At 41.4% G+C, this 27,047-nt stretch overlaps 1 protein-coding gene across 4 annotated transcripts in view; it reads left to right on the top strand.

The window, feature by feature from the left end:
• Positions 1-1,080: 1,080 nt before the first annotated feature.
• The window catches only part of GRIP1 (glutamate receptor interacting protein 1), a 622,932-nt gene continuing 596,965 nt past the window's right edge, over positions 1,081-27,047 (top strand). For 2 of the 4 annotated variants that reach the window (XM_074325449.2, XM_074325445.2), the window contains exon 1: positions 1,469-1,666. In XM_074325449.2, the coding sequence (XP_074181550.2) occupies positions 1,609-1,666 (58 nt within the window). In that variant the 5' untranslated portion in view covers positions 1,469-1,608. Of the gene's footprint in view, positions 1,667-27,047 lie in introns of all 4 variants that reach the window. The other 2 variants (XM_074325454.2, XM_074325453.2) reach the window with 2 other exon arrangements.

Below are 27,047 nucleotides of genomic sequence, written 5' to 3'. Positions count from 1 at the left end.
GGGGCAGAAGCAGGAGCAATCATCTTAGCCTAAGACTGCTTACGCAGTGGCAGGGAAAAAAGAAAGATTCTATCTTTTTGTTTTTTGTAGTTATTAAATTCTCTGGCTGTATTATGATGTTTCCCAGAGAAGAGGGAGAGAAGGCTGGCAAGAGCCAATGTCCTCAGTTTGGTTCCTTCCGGGGCCAAAATAAACTGCAGGTCAGAGAGAGCCATATCAGTGCAGTGGTTGGTCCCCAAGAACGGCAAACCAGTGGTTGTAGCCTCAGGGCCCAAAATTCTTCAGTCTACACCAGACACTTAGGTGGTAAAGACGTAGGTATTATCTAGCTACCCCCCCCCCGCCACGCCCCCGCCCTTTGAGGCAGATGGATGTCATAACCCCGCAGGACATACAGTTGCTAAGTGTCATCTGGAAGATTGTTAGCATCTCCTCCTAGCATTATCCTTTTGAAATCACAAGCAAGCTTCCAGGCTCTACTGTAAAGCTGTCCTCCTCCCCCTTATTCATTCATTCATTCATTCTTCCACCGATAGTCTATGAGCCTATGACAAGGGGAAGCAACTAATCATAAAACCTAATCATAAAATCTTTCTTATACTTGACAGCAATATTCACTCAACCAAGGTCTCCTTGCTTCATTTAAAACAAAAGAGGTTCTCTACTCACGCCCCTCCCACCCCAGCAGAAATTGTATTCCTGGAACCAGCGCTGGTCATTCCGAAAGTTGCTATTCCCCGTAGTTAAGGGCGAAGTTAGCGAATCCGTAGCTGCAAAGTCTGGACTTGGGGGTGGGGGCGACATCCAGGGCGGGGGAGAGCGGCGAGGAGGAGGGGACTATAGGGAAGGACACTGCCCTCTACTTCTTTGAGGTCGTCTCCTAAGCCAGTGGAGCTGCCAGTTTAGGTTTGGGGAGGGCGGCTGTGGGGGGAGCGGCGTGGGCTCCGCACCCGCGGCTGGGTGTCAGGTTGGGTACCTGGCGGGCCGGGCGCGTCTCGCAGGCCGGCCAGAGGGTGTGAGCGCGCGCGCCCCCTCCGTGCCCGCTCAGCCTCGCGCGCGTCTCGGGGGAGGCTCCGCGGAGAGGCGCCGGGGGAGCCTGCAGCCTCAGTCCTGCCGCCGGCGGAGCTTTGTGCGGCGGCGGCGGCTCCGAGTCCCACCTGCTGGCGGCCGGGAGACAAGGAAGGGGAAGAAGGAAGAGGAGGGGAAAGAGGCGGCGGCGCGATCCCACTCCTCCCGCTGGCGCCTACCTCCCGGGGGTTCCGCAGTCCCCGCTACCGGCCTGCAAGACACCCCCCCGCCCCCGGCCCGGCCCGGCCTAGCGTCCTCACCGCGGCAGCCGCCGCTGCAGCCCCTTCAGCCCGGCCCGGCCCACCCGGCCCGGCCGCCGCCACCCGGAGCCGCCGGCGAGTTTGAGGCGAGCGCGGGGCGCGCGGCGCCGCCTCGATGTGCCCGGGAGCCGCCTCGGCGCCCCAGTCCCGCTGAAGAGCCCCGAGCGCGCAGCAGCCAGCCCAGGAGGGTGTGCGGGAGGCGCGGCGAGCCGCAGAGAGAGGGAACCAACGAGCGAACCAGCAAGAGAGAGCCCGAGAACGAGCGCAGGGAGCAGGCACCATGCCGGGCTGGAAGAAGAATATCCCCATCTGCTTGCAGGCGGAAGAGCAGGAGAGAGGTGAGTGGGGCGACGGGGCGGGGGAGGCGGGGACCGGGGTCCGGGCCGGGGGCCACCCCGGGTGCCTCCCTCTCCCCAGCTCCCTCCCGATCTATCCACCGGCCGACGGGGGAGGGGCGCCGCGCCCTCCCGGGCGGTGGGCGAAGTGAGGCGGCGTTGTGCGAACTCAGATTTCTTTTTTTGGGGGGTGCGGGGCCTGAGGGGGGGAGAAGGGGAAAGAGGGAGGGTGCTGCAGCAGCCAACTTTTCGCTTGGGGAAAGATTTTTCTGGAGAGGACAGAGGGGAACTCCAGCTTCTCCACGGCCCGCTCGCACGTGGAGCCCGGAGCGGCTGTCTGTGGGGTGGGTGCTGGGGGTGAGGGTGGGGGTTCCTGCAGTGCTTTAAGTGACTTTTCAAACTTTCCTCCTCCTCCCGCGGCCGCCTTCACGGTGTCCCCGCCGCTGGCTGAGCTTTGATGGTGCTGCCAAGCCCAAAGTTGCTGGAGATCCTGGGAGGAGGAGGAGATGGTGGAGGAAGAGCGTGGGGGCGGGAAGTGGGCGCTGCCGCAGGTCTCCGGAGGGGGATGGGAAGATGGGGGAAAGCTGTCTTTAGGCTGAGGGTCTGGGGCTGGAATTGACGCCTTGGAGATGAGTTATGCCCCAGCGCAGTCCCCGCTGTCAAGTTAATACCGCAGGACTGCGGGCTTTTCACCATTACTGTCTATTTTTCTTTGTAAAAGCGGCTCTCCGTGCCAGGTTGCTTGTAGACCTTTTGTGTTTGTGCCTGACAAGCGTGCTGGGCACGTTGCTTTTAAATGACTTGCGGAGAGGAAAGTTGAAAGCCTTTTGCACCTTAGGGCTCGGTTCTGTTGAGGTCATTTCATGGTGTTTAGTTTGTGCGGAGGTTGGCCAGGGATTTCAGTTCGGTAACCTGGATATGATGTACTGAGTGCACCAGAATTTCCTATACAGGCCCCACGGGGTTGGAGAGGTGTGCGCTGTGGCTCTGCTAAGCATCCAGAGGGACTCTGGCTGGCAAGGTCCACCAGGGTTTATTCCCCTGCTCCTCCCACCCCGGCCTGCCCTGGCTTCGAGGAAAATGCTTTAGACTTGGATGGATTTCAGGATGCTGGGTCCGCATGGGCTGTGGCAACAGTCGGTGCTGAGGTTAAATGGTGCTTCGAGGGTGGGTGGCTGAGGAAAGCAGGAGGAAGCCAAGCTGGTGTGTGGAGAAGGCAGAGTTGTCAGGGGAGCTCACTCCAGCAGCTTGATGAGTTGGTATGGAGGGTGTCTGGGTTATTGGGCATGCCAAAAGTTTCAGGCTTTTGAAATAATGCTTGCCACTGAAGAGCCAATGCGCGATTTGCAGTTTTTCTCTAGGTGGCACAACCTGTCTGGCTTATATCCTGTTTAATGACTCAGGGAATTCATCCCTTTTTAACCACTTCATTATTAGATATGTGTGTTCATTTCCAGTACACTTTCTCGTGAGCGACCTTACGTTTACCCACTCAAAATGCACCCTGGCTTTAGAAATGCTTCTGCTTTTACCTTTAGTAAATCATATCTTAAAAGTTGCAAATAGTGCTACCAATAATTTATAACCAGGTAAAAGCACCAAATGCAAGCATTCTGTCCTGTCTGTCTTATCAACTAAATGTCACAGTGCACTTGGTGTTAAATGTATCTGTTTACTGAAGAAAATGTTCCAATACTGCCAACAAATTTAATCAGAATGCTGAAATGGGTAGATTTTTGGACTGTGACAAAATGTATGTCTTTTAGAAATATATGGTAACTTTGAAAGATGATCAGCTAATCTGTTTGGTGGAGATAAGACTGAATTTCCTGCAGAACATAAAAATCTGAGTCAGAAATTGGATATTCTGCTTTATCTTCTCCCGTGAAACAGGGAACCTTTGTTACTTGGTGTCTTTTTTCATTTTAAAGGTTTACTTTTTGCTTATATTATGTGATGCTTTTCTAATTGGTATATTTTTGTTTGGTTGTGGCGTTTCTTTTTGAGGTTCCGCTTCATTGGGAATGCACAAATATGTGTGTTTTGTTTCTCGTAAAATACCCTACCTGGTGTTTGTGTTTCAACTGTGCGTGCATACATATGTATTTAAATTAACTGATTTTTAATGCATATGTCAGAAGACACTGCTTGGGATTGGCTTATCCTTTTGGAAGAATTTTATTGTGAAGTAATGGGCAATGTTTTCTATTTGAATTTGAAATCAGATTGTATTTAGCATTTTTCTTTAGAATTTACAAATTTAAATGATCCAAAAAGTGTTGAATTAAGTTCTTGTTAAATATAAACAGAAAGATTGAACTATCAAGTTGGTCAGGAAAGTAATGATCATAGAGGGAACGAATACATTTTAAATTTTGTCTAGGGATGACATTGACCAAAAATTCAACTTCTAATGTCTTACCGTTAAATTCTAAGGTTGGTTATACTCGTATAACCATTGCTCTTTCCACAGTCTCCCACACTCAATTTCCATTTAAACATTCTAAAACCCATTATGGAGACTACTCTAGCATAACATTTTTTCCTGTAGATTTTATCAAGCTAAATCTCTTTCTGAAACGTAATGCAAATTAATACGGGCTGCTAGCTTCTTTAAGGACCACATATTTGAACAAGTAGTTCTCAGCATTATCGTTTTTTTAAAAATGTTGATCTCAACTCAAAGGTTTGGGGAACCTGCTTTCTTGATATTGTCACATACAACGAGGGGTTTGGCCAATCTATATAATAAATTCATGCCTTATCTATAAACCATTCATAACTTGGGTTCATCTTGAAGGCCTCTGTCAAGAAGATATTGAGTGAACTATTGCTACTGCATGCAATGCTGAGCAGAGAAAGTGTAACACATGCAGTAAATGCAGTTGCTTCCACAATGACATGTTAAGATTCACTCATGTACGGTGACATACTATTAAAGTTCGGGACACATTTCTCTATCCTCCCCACTCCCCCCAGCCCCCCAATTTTCTGCCTGAGCTGAGGAACCCAATTCATTTAGAAGCTTCCTATACGTTTTTGGGTAAGTGTTTCAGGAGAAGTGAAATGATTCTGAACACTGTTCTGTTTAACATCTCTTCCAACCAAATTAAATTAAGTAATTTATTAGTTGTTTTAATCTTCTTATTAGCTGATCATGTGTAATCGGAATATAATTGTTAAGGACAATCTCAGTATAAAGAGATAGATGCCTCATTAGTTAATGATGCCTTTCTTTTGCCTTGTATGCATACATACCAGTACATACACATATTCAGAGGGGAAGATTTGTATAGCTCCCCTCCCACTTGCCTTTCTGTTCTTCTCAGAAGATTTGGAGGTCTCCTCGTGAACTTGAGGACTTCCCTTTGGACTTGTGCAGGAATTGTGGTGTCTGGGATTTTGCTTCTGTTTTGTAGAATGACAGTATTTGGATCTCTTTAGATGTAAAGAATTAGCTTTTATAAAATACCTATGAGAAAGTGCAGGGGGCTTAGTAGTGTGCCTTTATTATGGCTTTGGTCTGTTTCACTTTCCACATCACAAGGAGATCTGGTGTCCCTACTCCACACAAGTTGCTTAACAAAAAGTCCAATTTGAAATTTGAGTTTTGACTGGGGAGTGCTGTGAGGAAAGGAGAAGAAGTCACACGCATGGAGAGTCTGCTTTGTGTTGCGCACTGTGTCCGATGTTTCACGTTCATTATTTGGTACAACCTTACCACGTGCCTGTAAGGTCGGTATTACTATTATTTTCCCTGATAGATGAAGAAACTGATGCTCGGAGAATGAAAAACATTGCCTATAGTTACGAAGCCAAGAGTTAGGGCACCAGTTTCTAAAGAGACAATTCAGAAAAGAAGTTACATTTCCTGAGATGAAGTTTATAGCATTATATTAACATTGTAACATCTTATGTTTTTGTTTGTTTTTTTTAACAGAATTTTAGTGAAGTGCCACCAAATCGTTCATCAGCAGAGTTTTTCAGTTATATACATTTGGAAGAAGCTTCCAAAGTATATTGTGGATTGTTGACAAACTGACTTTGCTACGTAGGTTTATCATCTCTAACCATAAGGATTGAAATGTCAGCATATTTTTCAGTAGAATTATTTGACTAAAGTTAAAGAACTTCATTTAAGTGAGTGGCTTTTCCACCAAAGACTTGAGATACTTATGCAGTTTTCCTTCTTTTCAAAGCGTATTTGTCATTAAGTCAAGAATTAACAAGAATTAGGTATTCTTCCTCACTGCAATGAACTGGGAAACTCCTGTATTGTTAATAGCCGTTGTGCATTTGCTCTTTTGCCAACATTTTATATAATTAAAGCCATCCATCTGAACTCTCAGCCTGACTTTCTATCAGAGGGCTCAGTGACCAAAGAAAGGGACTTCAGATAATGCTTTCTTCTGTGGCAGCCTGGTTGGTTTCTTTCATGAAGAAAAAGAAGTATCAACTTTAATTGGTAAAGGATATTAAGAATTGAATATCGTGAGTTTTAAAACTGTTATATTAAATGCTGGTGATGTCTGATTGTTGAAGGCATTTAGGATTTGGTAAGAATCATAGTTGTTTAGTAATACAAAATACAAAAGTAATAGTAATGCAAAGTCAGGTGTCTAACAGAATGCTATTCAAACGCAAAAGCAAAACCTGGGTTTGAATCTCTTGTTTTATCTTTTACTAAAGTGCATTTCTTCTCAAATTCAAAGGTTTCCTAAATATAAAAATCTATCCATACCAATTTCCTTATTTAAGAAACCTACATGTTTCGGCATGTCAGTGGCTGTCAGTTTTATGGGAAAGTTAACATTCTTTAAATATATTTGCTGATTAAAATACACCTGATTGAATTTCTTACCGCCTTTCATTTCAACAATGATTAAACTTGAAGCACCAAATGAGGTGTTGAATAGAATATGAAAACATGTCAGTATCCTAGATAGATTCTTTAGCCCCATCCAGCAGAGAGGTGGACCACAAGATAATTGAAGTGTAACAGCAGTGGGTTAAGTCCATTTTAGCACTTCCTAGCTCTGTAGCCTTTGTACTACTCAAAGCCCTTGTGTTCTCATCTTTAAGATGAGGACAAGTAACATCTACCTCCTGGGAGAATTAAATGAAATTAACAAGTGTGGGGGAATTTATGATAGTACTTTACGTATAGGTCAGGGCTCAGTAATGGCAACTGCTGTTACTTTTGTATCTTGATATCGATGTGTAAACTTAAGGTGTCCTGATGATGAAATGTTAAGTTTTTATTCTTTAAAACCTTCATAAATGAGTACAAAAAAAGTGCAGTGTTTTGTGAACAGCTACAGTGAAACACAAAACTTTATGAGGCAAAGGTCTTTGGTATATTTTAGTCTGACTCTCTTATGAAGAAAAAGAAACTCCTGTGTAGAGGGAAATGTACCCAAGGCCGCAGTTTATACATTTAGTGAACATTTATTGGCCACTAACTGCCATGATGGGTGCTGGGAATGAAATCATGGTTCCTATTTTCCAGTAGATTATTATGTATAGTTATAGAGTCACTGATGTGACAGGTAACTCAGTACAGCCTATCTCCTCCTGTGCAGGTGGACTGTGCTGAGGGCAGGTGGGAAGAAGGAAGCTTCTGAGGACAGCTCTCAGAGGAGATGGCACAGAGGAAGTGATTTAACACTTTAAGGAAGGGGAGGAGTTTAGGAGGTTGGGAGGTGATGTGAGGACAGATATTTCAGGCAAGGGGCAGGGTATGTTCCAAAGCATTGTGGAATAAAATATTCCAGGAGCCACTACTGGTTTCTTAAGGGGCTGAAGTATGGAATAGGAACGTGTATATGGACTGTAGAACATGAATGTGCATTTCCCCATGAGGTGGGGAAACTGGGTGGGAAAAGATGAGACTAGAGAGCCAGCTTTGGAAGGACTTTGTATGCCAGATTGAAGAGTTCCGGTTGTATCCAGCAGGTGATAAGGAGTTAATGGAAGCATATCTGAAGGAGAAGTGAAGGGTCCCGATTTGCATTTTAGAAAGGTTATCTTGGAAGCAAGGAGGAAAGATTGGAAAAGGGAGGGACTGGAGGAATGGGTGGGGGTCAGGTAGGAGGCTACTGCCCAGTTTCAGGCCATGCAGAGATACTTAGGAAGAGGACATGGTAAGCAGGTGAATTTAGGAAATACGGAGGGTGTAGGTCTGTGGTTTAGGTAGTGATTAGAGTCAGAGTTGTATGTTGAGACCCAGTGCCTTGATAAAAAACCTGGTGTTCTTTCCTCCACATATTGCCTTTCTTTTCCATCTCCTTCCCAAATCTACGATGAGGGGAAATGTAAACAGATTCTGTAAAATAATGTAAAAATTGACCACCATCAAAGTGATTGGGTTCCAGGCTGGGTCATGATGACAGTTTAATGTGCATTAGCTTTTTTTTTTTTAATTGGGGAATATTGGGGAACAGTGTGTTTCTCCAGGACCCATCAGCTCCAAGAAAACTTGTTGTTTTCAATCTAGTTGTGGAGGGCGCAGCTCCTTGGCCCATGTGCAAATTGAACTGGAGACCTTGGTGTTATGAGCACTGTACTCTAATCAACTGAGCCAACCACCGGCTGCCCTTGCATTAGTTTTTATTTTATTTTTTTTACATGTTTTTTTGTTTTTTGTTTTTGTTTTTCTCAAGTCAAGTTGTTGTCCTTTCAATCTTAGTTGTGGAGGGTGCCGTTCAGCTTCAAGTTGTTGTCCTTTCAGTCTTAGTTGTGGAGGGCGCAGCTCAGCTCCAGGTCCAGTTGCCATTGCTAGTTGCAGGGGGCGCAGCCCACCATCCCTTGCGGGAGTCGAGGAATCGAACTGGCAACCTTGTGGTTGAGAGCCCACTGGCCTATGTGGGAATCGAACCTGCAGCCTTCGGAGTTAGGAGCATGGAGCGCCAACCGCCTGAGCCACCGGGCCGGCCCGCATTAGTTTTTTATTAAAAATAATTATTATCCTGTCTCTATCTCCTAAAACTAATTTGGAATTTTAAGTGATATTTTTAAAATGAAAAGAGAAAAGTGGTAATTATTTATAGAAATGTCATCCCACGTAATAGAATTGGTTTGTTTTGTTAAAAAATTATTATTTTCTGAAAACAACTAAATGCTCTGTGAATTAAGTTTTAAATACTTCGTATACTGAGCTCAATTAGGAAACCAGTATTAAAGTCCTCTTTTAGTCATACTTCTGGTTATGTGATCTAGGCACAGACTGCCCCTCTGAACCTCTATTTTCTCATCTGTACTTTAAGGATGATTCTTGGCATACTAACCTCCTGGGGTTATGTTATGGGGTGAAAATTTTATTGTTACAAATTATATTACAAAAGGGAAAAGTTGTTGAACGACTGAGATTCTTAAAATACATTTGTCTATTAGCCCGCCATTTCTGAATGGAGGCATTTTTTGTATGACTTCTGTTTCATAAGCCGGAAATTTTCATAAAAACAATTATATTGTTCCAAAATGAATTTCAAATATGTTATGGAGTTTCCCCTTTAGGCTCCCATTGATAATAACGTAACTCAAATGATACAACCAAATTACAATACACAGCTCTGTTACCAGTCCAAAGTCTGTGTGGCCGGTGTGTTGAAAGGCCAAAACTCAAAACGTCAGAATTTGGAGTAAGGAAAGGTTTATTTATTTATTAAAACTTTTTATTTATTTTAAGTGTGTTTTTCCAGAACCTATCAGCTCAAAGTCAAGTAGTTGTTTCAATCTAATTGTGGAGGGCACAGCTCACACTGGCCCATGCAAGGAAGGAACCGGCAAACCTGGTGTTACAAGCATCACACTCTAACCAACTGAGCTAACCCGCCACCTTAGGAAAGGTTTATTGATCGAGAAAGTGCCAATGGAGAAGGTGGGAGCCCTAGTAGTCCCTCAAATCCATCTTAAGAAAGCATAGAGGTCAGGCTTCTTTTATGTCTAGGGAAGGGAAAATGGGAGGGGCTGTTTTTATAAAACTCAAGCCCAGTGGGATTCCTCTAATGATTAGAAGCTATTAGCCTGAAGGCCATGGGAACAACGCAGGCTGGAACAAGATGGCGTCAATGGGAGACCCAGCCTTTTCCTCTGCTCCGTCTGCACAGTTCCTCAAGGCAGCCTCTTTCTTGGCCGTGCTTGGAAAAGTCCAGCTCAGATGCCGAGTGGACTTTACTCCCTGTTGTTCACTTTCTGCTTCCCTACAGTCTAGGCTTCTGACTTCAGCTCAATATCAGAGATGTCTGTACTTCGCAAATGGAAGGCACATACTAGAACTTTTTAACGGGACATCTCCACTGCCGATTTTATTACAGTACTTAAATACGCGTATGTGCTAACCTAAAACTAGGTATAAACTCCTGATGCTTATACCTGTCATCCAACCACAAAACCAAACCAGATTTTACAAATGAAATACAAACTACCAAAAAACAAAACAAAACAAAAACACAATAAAACACACACACACATACACACACACGCTCAATAACTTTCAAATTAACAATTATTTTGTGTGACTTGATATTTTTTGCCTGAAATTAAATTCCCTATTGCAGTGTGAATAGGGTACTTGCTACTATGGGAAATAATATCATCCCTTTTTTTTCCTAATCGAACTCCTGTGGAACCTTGATTTTAAGAGCCTGTTGTCACTTGGTCTTTCCTGGGCATGAACACATCGTTTACACATGAAGTCCTCTATTCTCATTGGTCTGTTTTGCACCATTGTGATCCTAAATACAAAACCCAATATTGGCACTGCAGTTGGTGCCAATTAGTACTAGGCAGCATGCAGATCTACATCAGTACTTCTTGCATTATTTGTGCTGGAGGTCTGTTATACCCCAGTCTGGTATGCAGTCCTGTGGCACAGTGAGTGCGTCTTTTGCAACTCCCTACCTGAGTCTCACCACACCTGCACTTGTCTATGTCCTGTCCATTGAGATGAGCTCATTCATCACAAACTTAGATGTTGGTGCAATTCCAAATTGCAGCAGGAATTTCTGATCACCTACCCTCATTTTTAGTACTCATCTAACCATGGTCAGGCAATCAACCGATTTCTGCCTGACAGTCCACAGATCACATTTTGACTAGTACTGGTTTAGAATATGTTTACGTGGCTGGGGTTGGGGAGAAGACTGTTCAGAATGATGGGCGTGTATGTAAAAATGTGCATGCTACTTTTAAGATAGAACAATTTATCTTTTATAGCTGCTTTCACCTTACCTTCAAGATTCTATTCACACTGAAGATGGAAAACATCTGATCTTGTCAGTTAAGAGCACATTAGTCTCTGGTTTAGAAACTCTATGGTTGGTTCTCTCATTTCTCAAGAATTTTCCCTTCCCTCATTCCCAAGATGGCGTTCTGGTGAAGGAGAAAGCGTAGTATAATAGTATCCTCATGGCACTGGGTGAAGGGCATTTTATTCATTGTGTGACCCTCACTGAGTCCACCGCTCTGGACTTGGCACCCATGGTGACTGGGCGTTGTGCCCTGGTTCCAATGAAATGAGACTGTTTCTGTTGGGTTTTTTGAATGTCATCCCGGCAGCTGGATTGGACTTCATGGACCTTGCCTGTACATCTGGAGATATTCTGCAGATATCTCCTCTGTATTGCTCCAATGCCACGTCGAATGCTGCCTGTGCAAAGAGGGGGCCATCATGCTAGGCAGTGAGGGTTATTAGTCAAAATGGTCACTGAGCCCTCAAAGCTACACAGTTGTTAGACTTTTTTCTCCTTTTGCACTTGTCAAGGAGTTTTGAATCTTTGTAGTATAATATATTGGACATTTATATCTAATCCTTTTCCCCCCTTCCCCACTCCCTTTGCCCCCCTTTCTCTGTTGTACCAGATATCTGGAGGGGCCTATGTGACTTAAAAACATAAAACTGGAAAGAACAGGAGCCATGAATTGTGAATCATTAGGTAGGCACCTCTCCCTAAGATCAGAATGCCAGGGAAGAAAGAAATAGAGAAGAACTGCCTAATAACCCAGAGACGGTGTAGTTTGAAGCTGGCAAGTAATTTCAACCAATACCCTCTACTGGTCTACCTTGTACACAAACCTTTCTCACTTAATATGTTTATTATAAATCTTCCCTTTACATTTCATCAGCAAACATATGAACATAAGAAGTGACATATTTCTTCCCATGATGGGTAGTATAATTGCATTGTGCATTATGTATTAGATAGTGATGTATTTTAAAGGTTTACTTCGTATTTTGAATAAAGATGTTTAGAAGAGATCCCTAGGTATACTCAAGACTTCTTGTATGAATTGGTGTTAGAATTACTAAATGTATATATGTTTTTTACTAGTAAAGTGTTTGTTTTATTTTCACGATTGTTGAATATAGCAGACAATATGAAAATCTGACATAGTGTTTGATAGCATAAGTTACTAGAGTTTATGTCATTTTTGGGCACAGTTCATCATTTGAGAAAAAAGTTACTGGGTGTAGTTTTAACCTGTTAGTACGTTAAACAACAAAACAGTACAAAATAACATAGGTAAACATTCTGATAACAATATAGTAGATATTTACTTGTTCATTCTGATATACAATCTATGAATAGTTTTTCTCCTTGATATCTTATGTCAAATATTTATATCTTCTGTTACTGATGTTCACAGATTCCATTGAAAAAGACTGAGAATGTGCTAATATTCTTGTGAAATCAGGCTTAGATGGTCACAAGGATTTCTACATTGCCCACTTGGGAAGTGTCAGGATTGTTGACTGAAAGAGAATGGCATTTAAAATTAGTTTTTTCAGATGAATTTAAGTGTTTCTTTTTAAATATATAATTTTCTAGTGTGTCCAGAGCACATTTTCATTAAATGAAAACCTTGAACAAGGCAATATAAACTTAGTTTCTTTGTTAGTATTTCACATTCCCCCCTATAATTTTAGTTAGGAGAACGGAAATTTGCCAGGCTAGAGTCAGACACCTGTAGTGCTGCTGAGAAAGCACCTCATCTGGCTTTCAAAGCGAACTTGAATGCTAATATATATAATGAGAGCCCTACCATGAAAGAATAGCCCTGGTTTCTTAACCAACAATCATATACAATTATCAAGGATGATATGGGCTCTGGATTCAATGATTGCATTTACTCAAAACCCTAACCCCTTAGCCTCTATTTATTATACTGAAAAGGACAGAGGGCAGGGTATTTATCTGTTCAGATTTCCATAACAAAACACCGTGGGCTGGGGGGCTTAAACGACAGAAATTTATTTTTCACAGGTCTGGAGGCTAGCAGTCTTTGATCAAGGTGTCAGCATGGCCCTTTTCTGGTGAGAGCTCTCCTTTTGGGTTGCCAGTGGCTGCCTTTCTACTGTGTGAGTTCACAGGGCCTTTCCGCGGGGTGTACAGGAGGTGTGGGGATGAAGAGAGCGCACTACTGTCCTTGTAAGGACACTAATCCTGTGGGATCAGGGCTCCACCATTACGGCGTTATTTACCCTTAACTCGTTCTTTGGAGGCCCTAGCTCCAAATACAGCCCCCCAGGAGTTGGGGGGGTGGTAAGGACTTCAATGTATGAATTTTGTTGGTGGGACACAAACATTCAGTACGTAACAGACAGGAACAGAAGATTCATAAATCTTATATAATGTTCTTATAAATTTCATCCTTCCATTGTCTGGAAACTGTTCCTTTTGAGCAGAGGATGATGTACTGGTTTTAAAATATGGCCTCCAAATTTTGGGGCGGTTTTCCCGTTGACTAACTGTGTTCCCTCCATTTGAGTCTGGGCAGGCTTGGGGCTGTTTATCCACTTGGGTATGCTGGAAGTGATGCTGTGTGACCTCTGTGTCTGAGGTGCAAAAGTTGGTGCCACCTTCCCTTTGTTAGTTGGAACATTTGTGTTTGGAGTCCAGAGCCACTAAGTGGCTCTACTACTTCTGACTCCCTGGAGGCCACATGCTGTGAGGAAGCCAGTTCACATGGGGAGGCCATGTATAGGTGCTCTGGTTAGCAATCCTGGTCTTCAATCCTCCTAGCTCAGACACCAGACATGTGAGTAAATGAGTCGTAAGGTGATTTCAGCCCCCACTTGTTGAATCACCCCAGCTTTTGAGTTTTCACAGCTGAGATCCCATCCATCATGGACTTGATCAAAGTCATGCTTGCTGTGTCCTGTCTGAAGCCCCGACCCACAGAATCTATGAGCATAATTAAATGGTTTTTAAAAAGTAGCTAGGTTTTGGGGTGATTTGTTACACAGCTATCCCTTACCTCTCATTCTGTTTCATTCTCTGGAACTCATTGTTTATAATCAGCAAAATCGTTTATATCCTCAGCCTCTTTCATTAACCTCCCCTTCACCTTCTTGCTGTAATTAAACTCGATTCACCCTTAGGACATTGCTTCCTCTATGCCCTGTCAGGTGGTGGCAGTTTTCTTTCACCTACCCCTGGCGGAGGGATAGAAGGTCCTTTTTGTTTTTTGCTACTTCTGGACTATTCTCCTTTCTAAAACTCCCTGATTTTGAAACTACACAAACTACTGTTCCTCCTTGTTGCGGTTACTTCTGCCTATGGCCATTTTAACTCTTGGCTCACTACCACTTGTTCTAATACTACCTCTGTCATAATTCTTGGTGATTTCAATATTTACGTAACTGTCCCTGCTGTTTCTTGGTTTCTCAGTCCTGTGTCCTCCTCTCTTTTAATTGTTATATCCACCCCTGTACCTCAGCTTCCATGACTACCCTCAGACCAGCAGTTATCAAAGTGAGGTCAAGTGGCCCCTGGGAATCCCTAAGATGCTTCCAGAGGGTCTATTAGGTAAAAACTATTTTCATAATAATAACGATGTTAAGACATTATTTGCCTTGTGAACTTTCATTCCTTTGTGAGTTCACATTGTAGTTTTCCTGGGGCTACATAATGTCTGATGAATGTCTTCACTCTGGCAGCTAATGGAATGTGTACTTGCATATGCTTGTGTTTAATATTTTCTGTTTTAATTTTAATATGGTAAATATTAATGGATATAACCCACCTAACCCAAAACTTTTTGGAGTCCTCACTAATTTTTAAGAATGGTGTAAAGCCATCCTTAGACCACTGTGTTTGAGAACTGCTGCCCTAAACCTTGTGTTATCAGTGACTGCAACCCACCTGTGTCTCATCTTCAAGCATCCTGCTCTTCAATCAGCACCTATCTTGCTAACTCAGTCTTGGTTATCCTGAGTCTAGTAACCCTTCAATCCCACTAGGACCTGAAATCCATTGACCTTACCCCCCTTTGACTATTCCATACCCTTCTTGTGTCCTCATTTCCTTTCTTCCCAACAAAAATTTCTTCATATACCATATCATCAGTCTCTTGGGTATACTCTTAATTTCTTCTTTCCTCTCTCATTTTGTAGGACTCATCTGGAAAACCTGGTTAAACCCAACTGTCTACCACTCTAGTTTATGTCCGGGCAGTTGAATGTGGTTGGAGAAAAACACTCAGCCAAGCTGACTATTTTCACTTTAATTTCATGATCACTAATCTCAAATGCGTCTTCGGTGCTGACAGGTTATCAGTCTACATTTCCTTGGTCAATTCAGTCATGCCTTTGACCTCGCAGATGACAGATACCTCCCACTCTCTCCTCTTCCTTAAAATCGTCAACACCTCCTCTTCCATTCTTACCTTTAGCTAAAGACTTTGCTTCTTATTTCAATTAGAAGAGAACTTCTGCTCACATGTGCCCATGTATCCTGTGTGCTCTTATCAAGGCTAACACCCCACTGTACCCCAGATCCCATTCTCTCTTGCCCACTTCAGGATGTGACTCCAGCACATTCCCCTCTTTCTCCAGTATCATCAGTTTCCCCCTCTACTGGATCATTGCCATTCTGCGTACAACCATGATGTTATTTTACCTACTTAAAAAACAAACAAACAAAAAAACCCCTCTGTTGACTCCCACTGCCTCCAGTTAACCACTCCACTTTTCTGCTTACCATTATAGTAAGAGCCCTTGGGAGATTTGTTTATATTCACTATGTAACAGTTCTCTTTTTACTCCCTCGTGAACCTAATCCAATCCAGTTTTTGTGCCCCATTCTATCTCTTTTTACCACCAACAATCCCCATGTTGTTAAAACTAGTAGCCAATTCTCAGTCACATATTTCTTGACCAGCCATAGGCATTTGAGATACTTAACTATTCCTCTTATGGAAACACTTTACTCACTTGGCCTCTAGGATATCACATCGTCCCACTTCTCCTCCTCCCTCATTAGCCACTCCTTCTTCCTCTCATTTGGTGGTTTTTCCTCAGGTCCCTATATCGAAATATTGTCGCTCACTAGAGTGTGGCTTTTGTGCCTCCTCTTCTTTCATGCTCTCATCCAGTCTCCTCAATACATTGACCTTCCAAACTTTTATGTCCAGCCTAGTCCTCTTCCTGAACTCCAGGCGTCCCTAGTCTACCTGACTTTCAGTATCTCCGTGTGAACGTCTCACAGGCATGCATCTCACCTCACATCTGTAATCAAGCTACTGATTCTCTCCCTCAATCCTTCTTCTCTCTAGTGTTCCCATCTTTGTAAATGACAAATCTGCTTGTTCATGTCAAAGCCCTTGGTATCTTCCTGGGTTCCTCTATTTCTCTCGCACTCCACATGCAATCTGTCAGAAAATGTTGTTGATTCCACCTTCAAAATATATCTAGAATTTGATTATTGTCACCCACCTCCACCATGTCCAACTCAGTTCAAGCCACAATCATTTATGTGTACCAGGGTTATTGCATTTGCCTCCTAACTATTTTTTCTGTTTATCCCCTCGTCTTCTGTTTTCAACTCTTCTACAGAACAGCCAAAGTGATCGTATAAAAACATCTCAGATCCACTCAAAACACCTTTTGCTTTTTTTTGTTTCTTCTTTTAAAATTTACTTAAAGATTTTTATTAAAATATAGCTGACATACAATATTATATTAGTTTCAGGGGTACACCATAATTATTCAACATTTATATACCTAAAGAAGTGATCACCATGATAAGTCCAGCAACCATCTGACACTGTACCACACTATCACAGTATTATTGACTATAATCCTCATGGCTTATTTGTTTTATACCTGGAAATTTTGACCTCTTATTCCCTTTAACCTTACCCCCCTTTTTAAATTTTACAATTACAGGTGACATTCAGTATTATTTTATATTAATTTCAGATGTACAGCATAGTAGTTAGACATTTATACAATTTAAGAAATGATCCCCCTGACTAGTCTAATACCCACCTGGCCCTGTATGTAGTTATTACCATATTATTGACTATATTCCCTATGCTTTACTTTATATCCCCATGACTATGTTGTAACTACCATTTTGTACTTCTTAATGCTTTCACCTTTTCACCCTGCCTCCCTCCCAACTATGGCCCCAACAAATTTAGTACCCATCTGACACCATACATAGATATTACCATATTATTGACTACATCCCCATGATTACTGTGTAACAATCAATTTGTGCTTAATTCCTTCCCCTTTTTCACTTACCCCAACCCCCTCCCATCTGGCAACCATCAATATATTCTCTGTATCTATGAGTTTCTTTCTGCTTTGCTTGTTCATTTTGTTCTTTAGATCCCACATATAAGTTAAATCATATTGCATCTGTCTCTCTTGGTCTGACATACTCCACTCAGCAAAATAGCATCCAGATCCATCCATGCCACTGCAGATGGCAAGAACCCACTCCCTTCCCTGGTCAAGCAATATTACACCATATACGAGTATATGTACCACCTACTCTTTATCCATTCATCTATTGACAACACCCAGGCTTCCTCCACATCTTGGCCATTATAAACAATGCTGCAGTGAACATATGGATGCACATGTCCCCTTGGAGTAGCATTTGGGATTCTTCAGAAGTGGGATTACCATCTTTGTCTCTTGTTATAGCCTTTGTTTTAAAGCCTGTTTTGTCTGGTACAAGTATTGCTACCCCAGCTTTTTTTTGTTTTTGTTTTGTTTTTTCATTTCCATTTTCATGAAATACCTTTTTCCATCCCTTTACTTTCCATCTGTGTGTGTCTTTCAATCTGAAAGTTGAGCCTTGGTTGCTATTGGCATGTCAGAGTGGGACTGACTCTCAGGCTGATTGACTGTGGGCTTTGGCCACGTCCACAGCTTACAGGCTACTGTATGAGGGCCTTACCCCACTGAGTGGGATTCATCCTAGCAGGATCTGGTGCCTGTTGAGACTGCCCTTTGTGTGTGCTTCTTGTGGGGCTAATTGAGTGGTGCTCTGCTGTGGTCTGAAGACAACCTCCAAGCATGTTGGTTCTGGGGCCTCTTGAGAGGGGCTCTGGTATAGGCCCAGGTCGCCCACTGCCTGTGACTGGCTGGGGACTATCTCATTGGAGCTGCAAAGCTATCGGTGGTTGTATGCTGCCTGTGCTAACCCTGGAGACGCATGGGAGAGGCCACGCTGGGAACTGAGAAATGCTCGGGCCTGGGGTAGCTCTGAAAAAAGCCAGGACACCTCAAGGCCTGCTGCCACCTGCTGGCTCCCTTAAGGTTCATCCCCTGATAAAGCCTTGTGCAGTACACGAGTTGGGTGAGGCAGAGTGTCAGGGAGTCACTAGAGTGGGAAGAACTGTGCTCACCAGGTTAATATGGACTCTGGTGGTGCCAGTGATGATCTAGGAGCTACTCAGCAAAAGTCTCAGAGCACACCCAGGCCAGTCGCTGCCCCACCTGGGGCTGGTGGACTCCAATAGTTTTTCAAGAAAGAGTGAAATGCAGTCTGGGCTGGCTGCTCGCTGAGAAGGGCTTCTGGCATTGGGAGAGTTGGGTAGTGTGGGATCCCAGTGAGTCAGCAGGATGGAGCAGCAGAGCTCATTAGAGATCAATCAGATTCAGATTTGGACGTAAGCGTAGGGGGCGGGCTCAACACATTAAAGATGGGGGTTGCCTGCCGGATGCATGGGAGCAGGATCTCACACAGGGAAAATACTGTTCTCCAGCCCTGTTGTCAAAGCCTTGCATCTCAGTCGGCCCCCTGTATGCCTCTGACACCCCCCCGAATCACTGTCCCACCGCTGGAGCCCAAGGTGAGTGTCTGAGAGCGAGTGAATCTGTGCCCGGGCCCTTTAAGAGCACAGCTGGGTTTCTCGTAGCCTTCTGTCCCTCCTGAATGGTCAGAATCCCCACTGTTTTTTACAGTCAGATGCTGTGGGGGCTCCTTTCCTGGCACCAGTACTCGGGGGTGGGATCCTGTTGTGGGGCTGGGATCTCGGTCCCCTGGACCAGGGGGGAGAGCCGCCATGTCCAAGATATCCCTCCCAGTTTTCAACCACCACACAGAGTTTTGGGACCTGTTTTGCGTCTCCATCCCTTCTACCAGTCTTGACCTGGCTTCTTATTTATATCCTTAGTTATAAAACGACTGTTCAGCCAGACTTCAGGTGGTTCTCCAGGTTGATTGTTTTATAATTTAGTTGTAATTTTAATGTGTTCATGGAAGGAAGCAGCCAAAGTGTTTATCTACTTCGCCATCTTGGATCTCTCTCTATGTCTCAAAACACTGTAATGGCTTCCCATCTTACTCAAAGTGAAAGCCCAAGTATTAGGCCCTACATAACTAGGCTTACTGTTACCCACTTGTCCTTATTTTCCCATACTAACCCCCTCATTACTCTACTCCAGTCACACTGGTCTTAGAAACATCCAATTTGCTCCTGTCTCAGGGTCTTTCTTTGTACTTGTTCCTCCCTTTGCCTGTATGACTCACTCGCTCTGTCCTCCTTGAAATCTGCATAAATATCACTTCCTTTTCCCTTACTATCTGAACTGAAATTACAAGCTCCCTAATACTACTTCTCTCTTTCTTGCATTAATTTTTTCCATGTTTATTTTATTTACTTATTTGTATACTATTTATTTTGCTTACTTATTTGTATAGTGTGTCTGACTATTTTTATTGTTAATGGAAGCACTATGAAGGCAGGGATTTTTTATGTGTTTTGTTACTGCTCTGTTCCCAGCACACAGAAGAGTATTTGGCTCATAGTATCATGTTTCCCCGAAAATAAGACCTCACCAGAAAATAAGCCCTAGCATGATTTTTCAGGATGGCATCCCCTGAACATAAGCCCTAATGCGTCTTTTGGAGCAAAAATTAATATAGGATCCGGTCTTATTTTCAGGGAAACACAGTAGATGCTTGGTAAATATTTGTTGAGTGATTTGAGGCTCTAAGGCAGTGTTACTAAGAGAGCAAGAGAAATGGTTTTCAGGTGATGGAGTAGGTATGTTCACGTTTAGGTTTTCCATTGCTTTCAAGGTTTATGTTTGAGTTTTGGGCATCTTGATTCTATAGGAAGAAGAACCAGGAACACTTTCAGTACCATATCATTCCTGGTCTTCCCTCTGGGGTTGAAGAAGAATTGGGGAACTAAACAGACTGCTCTACCCCAAGAGAGGAAGATGGCATAATAGTTTATTATGCCATTTGAGCAGAAAATTCTCTTCCATTACTCGCAATCTATGGACTAGCCCTTCAAGAGTCTTCTTTAAATGTCTAAAGCTACAAGTATTTGCTGCTAAAATATAGCTCTGTTGATGTTATAGTTGATGTTTTAAAACAAAAATGATAGAGGAATGTTTTTCTTGATATTCAGTGGAAATCTTTTTATTGATATTATGAATCATGATTGTGGTGACAGTAGCTGTGTAATAGTCTTCTTATTTGTATCCACCAAGGTGCAAGGCATGGCATAGATACTTAATATTTGTTAAATGAATGAATATATGAGACAAAATGAAAAATTATGGTAGGGAAAAGATAAGCCTATGTTCTCCATCTAGAATCAAAAGCTATGTAGAAGTCAAGAGTAGAGCATAATACCACCTAGTATCAGGACCTACCACTGAATTATATCATGCAATTGCTTTAACTGAAAAAATGTTTTGTTATGTGTGGCATTTAAATAAGTACCAAGGACAACTTTTTTTTTTTTTAAATAATCTGAATAGTTTATATATTTCCTTATCTATACATTAAAAAAAATTTAATTCTTGATTCTTAGAGAAGAACTGAAGGCAATGTATTTCTAACAGCCTTCTTCTCGCCCTACATAAATTCAATAGGTTTTACCAGTGTATAATAACATGCCAGAAAAATGAAGATGAGTATGTTTTGTCCTATTTTTTCTAAGTCAATTCGTTGTATTCTAATGGAGTGAAATAAAAAATGGCCTTTAATTGAATAATTTATTATGCCATGTGTTTTTTAATACTCAATACAGGAAATAGTACTTAATCAATTTCCTTGCTTATTACTGAAACCAAAGGGCTGCATAGTTATATGGCAAGCCCATTAGGGAAAGTTTATATATTTTTTTAGGAAAACATTTGTAATGTTATTATATAGCATCCTTCTTTGTTCTACAGCTGCATTGATATGTACATGCACTCTTAACTATATCATTTTTTGTTTAGATACGGTTGATTGCATGGTGGATAATCTCAAAACCAGCATAATCATGAATCATATTTAGATTAAGGCAATTGGTTTAATGCAATAGTTTTTCACCCCAAACACCTCTTTAACAACTAATTTTCCCAGGCTCCTATTACATGTAAACTGTCATTTTTTTGTGATTTAGTACTTCTTTATCCTCACAGCATCCCTAACTCTACTTTCTAAATTCTCAAGGTATCTGCTTGGTTCCCCACCCCCCTGCTCTGCAACCCCCAACATTGGAATATCAGAATAACAATCAGTTCTTCTATTCCACTGTGCTTTTTGTAATGCCTGGCCCCAAATTTTAGGCATTCAGTAAACACTTGTTGACTGATCGATCTAAACCCCAGCTCCTCCTGCCGACTGTTTAATCTGAGGAAGACTCCTGAATGAATCAAAGACCCTTCATGGACGCCTCATCATATCAGTTAGATTCGGACTGTATGCACGGGACAAGGAAAACGTGTTGAATGATCAAAATTTTACTTTTAATTATTGTGGGAAAGCAATTTAGGAAACTTGTTTTTCCTGCAGGCTAGTTAGAGATTTGGGCTTTTAGAGTCAGAGTTGGATTTGAATACTAACTCCTACACTAAGTGGCTCTATGGTGTTAGACAAACTATTTGACTTCTGTTTCTTCCTTTGTGAATGGACCATAACAATACCTACTCTGCAGGGTTGTAATTGATTTTAAGGGTATCTATAAAAGTCCCTATCAGTGGTAAACCCTCAGTAATGGTAGCTATATATAAACTGTGAAATCTAGATGAGTATAATAATTACAAGATGATATAAAAGACAAAGTCCAGGTTGTCATGTTTTTGTTGGTGGTGCAATTGTCTGAGGATTGTTTAGAAGGTGGGTTCCAGGATGATTGGAAATCCCTGTGTCTCCTGAGGAGTAAAGAGGACATTCATAAATTTGTCATACTAAAATACATATTTGGTAACACAGTAACAATTAGTTAAGCTATATTTTAAAATAATTATGAACATAACCTAGAAACTTATCTTGGCTAATTTGTGTCAGATTTAAGGGCCCCACACTTGGAGAATTATCATATCTGGATAAAAGGATTGATCATAAAACCACATGCCTCCATTTATTTTATTGATGATACGTGGTCAACCTGACCTCAAGCTCTTGAATCACAATTTTCCAGTTCTCTTCCTATTAGTAACTTCACTTGAAGAATTGGTTTGTTCAGTGTGAGGCCTTCAGTATATGTTAAACCAAGACAATAAAATAACCGTACCAACAGAACTGTTATCTTTCAGTGTAGAGAACCTGCAAAGATGTGATGATTTATTAGGTTTTCTTTCAATACTTGAATTAATTAATGGCTTACATATAAAGAGAAAACAAAACAATGCAAAACCAGCAGAGTGCTCTCTGGCTTGAGGTTGTGGCTAACCTAACCTGGGATCTGAGGGGATTCCTTTGCCAGCCCAGACCCCTTCTGCCACTGGACCTTGCATTATACACAGCCATTTGGAGCCGCTCTACGGACATCTAGATAGACCTCTTGGAGCCCACTCTGTGCATTGTCTATCCCAGTCGAGTCTCCCAGGGCAACCCCTGCCTGGGAGGACTTCATTTGTTATTGAAGTCGGCGCAGACGGTTCCTTCCACTTTGTACTCAGTCTCAATCACAGTAGGATTAAGGATTCTGCTGCCAGTCTAAATGGTTGCTGCATATCACTGGAATAAATCAGGAACATGGTGCTAGTAATTCAAGCCTTCACCCATAACTCCTTCTACCTCAGTGGACAAGTGAAATTTAAAAAAAATCTTTACAGAGGGCATTGGCCCTGCCCTTAGTAAATGAATACTATAGGAAAACTAGCCTGTCTGGGAAGCAAATGATTAGCATCCGTAGGGATCCCATCGCACATTGTGGCCCAGCCCAGATCTTGTTGGTTGGGGTTGACATTACTGCCCAGTCCTTCCATTCCATTTTTAGAATTTACCTGACTTCCTGCTTCCTGTTCCTGGTTCCGGGATGCTATTGTTTACATCTCGCTCACACCAGAAGGCATTCAAGGATGTTGGCTAAGTCCTGCCAACATCCTTGAATGCTTTCTACCTGGTCTGTGGCTTCTCCAGTCATTGGTCTTTTCCTGTATCTTAAGTATGTGCTTTGTCTAGTATCTTCCTGAATCCCAGAACACTGATTTTACTTTTTATTAGGACCCATCATTTCCCTGGTTTCTTCCTTTCTGTCTGGGCATCCCATACAAATTCTGACCTTAGCTTCCTCTCTGTATCCTTTGAAAACTGGTACCTGCAGAATTTCTCAGTGTGTGTTTATGTGAAAGTTTATGGTGTTCCTGGTGTGTGGGTGAGTTGAGGTAAAGCAGTCTACAGTGGTTGCCAAATTTATTTGATAATAGGACTTGCAATTGGAGCATCTTGGTGGGTTACATAGCTCAGAACACACTGAAATGCTGCTAAGTAGAATAGTTGCAATATTGGGGCCTTGAAAAAATGGTGAGAGTAGGTGTTATCCCCTCACCCACAGAAGCCCCATCAGTGCTGAAGAACGTTTGATTTTGAACTTTCTTGATGTTTTTTTTTTTTGTTCTACTGTAATGTCACTCTAATTAAAATCTTTCCTCTTGATTCTGATTTTTGGTTACTGAGTTTACCCTTCCTGATTGCTCTTTTTTCTCTAGTCAGCAAATTCAGCGTTTGTTGAGAACCTACTACATGTCACATGCTGTGCGAGTTGCCAGAAACACAAACATGAATAAGTTAGGCCTGCTCTTGAAAAATGAATTATAGTGTAAAGCGAATATTTTATAAAGCTGGTTCTACATCAAGCCAATTATTTTGCTTTTCTTCATTTTAGGCCTAAGACTTTTTAAACAGGGCTTTATTTTCTTTCCGCTCCAAATAATAAAGGATCCCCTTAGGGTTGAGAAGGGATTTTTGAGCATGTTACAAAAATAGAATGTAGAGTAAGTTGCATGAAAATTTAATATTTCTATAAATCAAATCTAGCATAAACAAAATTAAAAGGCAAGTAGTAAACTAGGAAGAACATTTGCAACATAAAAGACAAAAGTTTCCTATTCATTATAAAATGAACACATAGTAGCTTTTAATAAATTATTGTGGAAGGGAGAAAGGAAGGAAAGAAGGAAGGAAAGGAAGGAAGGGAAAGGAAGGAAGGAAGGAAGGAAGGAAGGAAGGAAGGAAGGAAGGAAGGAAGGAAAGGAAGGGAGGGAGGGAGGGAGGAAGGAAGGAAGGAAAGAAGGAAGGAAAGGAAGGAAGGAAGGAAGGAAAGGAATGAAGGAAAGGAAGGAAGGAAGGAAAGGAAGGAAGGAAAGAAGGAAAGAAGGAAGGAAGGAAAGAAGGAAGGAAAGGAAGGAAGGAAGGGGAGGAAGGAAGGAAGGAAGGAAGGAAGGAAGGGAAGGAAAGGAAGGAAGGAAGGAAGGAAGGGAAGGAAGGAAGGAAGGAAGGAAAGGAAGGAAGGAAGGGGAGGAAGGAAGGAAGGAAAGGAAGGAAGGAAGGGGAGGAAGGAAGGAAAAAAGGAAGGAAGGGAAGGAAGGAAAGGAAGGAAGGAAGGAAAGGAAGGAAGAAAGGAAGGAAAGGAAGGAAGAAAGGAAGGAAAGAAGGAAGGAATTCAAAACAATAAGGAAAAAATATCACCCCAATAGAAAAAGGAAAAAGATGTAAACGTTTGGCATACCCCAAGCCCCCATCTCTCTCTCTCTCTCTCTCTCTGTTGGTAACAGGACCAACTTTTTTCCCAAAACAAGAATAAAGAGACAGCATAACGAGGGAATAGAAGAGTATTGCCACTAGTGTAGGGAATATAGAGTGAATAAATAAATTGATAAATGATATGACTAGGCAACTCAGAGAACAGGAAATATAAATGTCTAATACATATTTGGAGAAATAGTCAATATCAGTAATTAAATACTTACTAATAAAATCATCATGAGATAACATTTTTTACCTATAAGATCAAAAAAGCTTTCTTAAGAAGATGGCTGAAACAGGTACTACAAAGGTACTGGTTTGGAGAAAGCAATTTGATGATAAGTATCAGAAGTCTTAACATTATTTATACAAACCTTGACCCAATAATTCAGCTTCTGGAATTTTATCCCAAATAAAGAATCCTAAAGCTGAAAAATTTTATGCACAAAGATATTATTATTATTAGTAATAGTAAAAAACTGAAAACAACCTAAATGTGTGGTACTGTGGTCATGGGTAATACTTGATAAGATAAATAGTTTATTAATTAATTTATTAAATAAATATCTATTGATTGCCTAAACTGTGCCACGCAATGCTTCAGTGCCGAGGACACAGCAGTGAACAAAATCTTTTTCTCAAATAAATTTTTTAAAGAGAATTTGCATAACATGAGGAATGCTGACTTTGAAAATGTTAGGTCTAAAATGTAGGATATTAAATTACACACACACACACACACACACACACACACACTCTGAGGGTACCAAAAATGTATACAAATGGACACTTTGATCGTCGTTGCTCAAGCGGTAGTTTGCTGTAATCAGAAGTGTTTGGACGCTGATGGTAACCAGTTTGAGCACCTCTTGTAATTGCAGAAGTCAAACGTGACTTGTAGTCATCTTTTGTTATCGGTATATATTGAGTATTACAATTTTAATACAGTTTTCTCCTTAAAATGTGTATACATTTTTTTGGCACTGTGTGTGTGTGTGTGTGTGTGTGTGTGTGTGTGTGTGTGTGTGTGTATTAGGTTGGTGCAAAGTAATTGCGGTTTTTGCAATTATTTTAACCTTTTAAACCACAATTACCTAGCCAGACAATCAGCTCTAATGCATCTTTTGGAGCAAAAATTAATATGAGACTGGGTATTATATTATATTATATTATATTATATTATATTATATTAGACCTGGTCTTTTTTACAGTAAAATAAGACCAGGTCTTATATTAATTTTTGCTCCAAAAGATGCATTAGAGCTGATTGGCTAGGTCTTATTTTCAGGGAAACACAGTATATACTGACCTTAACTCTGTGAAAAATAAATAGAAAAAAGCCTGAAAGGAAGTGCATGAAAATATTAACAATTATCTTGCGATTGGATTGTTGATGAATCTTCTTTATATTTTTTGCTCTGTGCCAGGTTTCTACAATAAAAATGTATTGCTTTTTTAAGTTAGAAAATAAATGTAAAACTTAATTGCCGTTATTTATTATGTTTGTAATATTCTCTTTAAATAGAAAAATAGGAACTTAGGTTCAAGTAATGATGGGACTTTAATAGCTCTAATTAAAACTACTAGAATTTGTGATTTTATTGAGCTCCTAAAACATCTTTGGTTTTACTGATATGTTTAAAAGCTTTTAAGATGTTACTTTCATTAAAACACTGTTGTAGTAAATGATAATTGTGTATTGAACAAATAAAAACTTACGTTCAACAGATCAAAAAGTCTATCACAGTGTCAATTTGATTAGGTAAATGCAAATTTAACAGCCTAGTAATTCTTTAGTCTTTTTATTTTACATGCCGTAAAGAGTTTAATAATATAATTAAAATTCTGAAAATGGCTATTTAGGATAATGGTGTGTTTTTTCCTTTTCCTCTTTTAAAGTAAGATGAGGGAATTTAAACTTCCACTCAAGCATTATTTTCTGTAGTGAAGGATCCCACTACTGTGATTCTAAGTAAACTTTAATTATGTTCCATACTTATATGTAAATTTATTTTGTGTAATTGGTTGGTGTTTTGAAATGTTTTAGATAGGTTCCCTTAAGTTTTGGAATTGTTTTTGTACTTTGTGTTTGAAAATTGGTTTGAATAAAAAATAAAGGTACCGTATTTTGCCGTGTATAATGCGCTCCCGTGTATAATGCACAC

This window comes from Rhinolophus sinicus, chromosome 1 (assembly GCF_057876585.1).
Source record: "Rhinolophus sinicus isolate RSI-liver-muscle chromosome 1, RSI-T2T, whole genome shotgun sequence".
NCBI classification, from domain to species: domain Eukaryota; kingdom Metazoa; phylum Chordata; class Mammalia; order Chiroptera; family Rhinolophidae; genus Rhinolophus; species Rhinolophus sinicus.
Note: the sequence above shows the minus strand (reverse complement) of the source record. Positions and strands in the feature narration are given on the sequence as shown.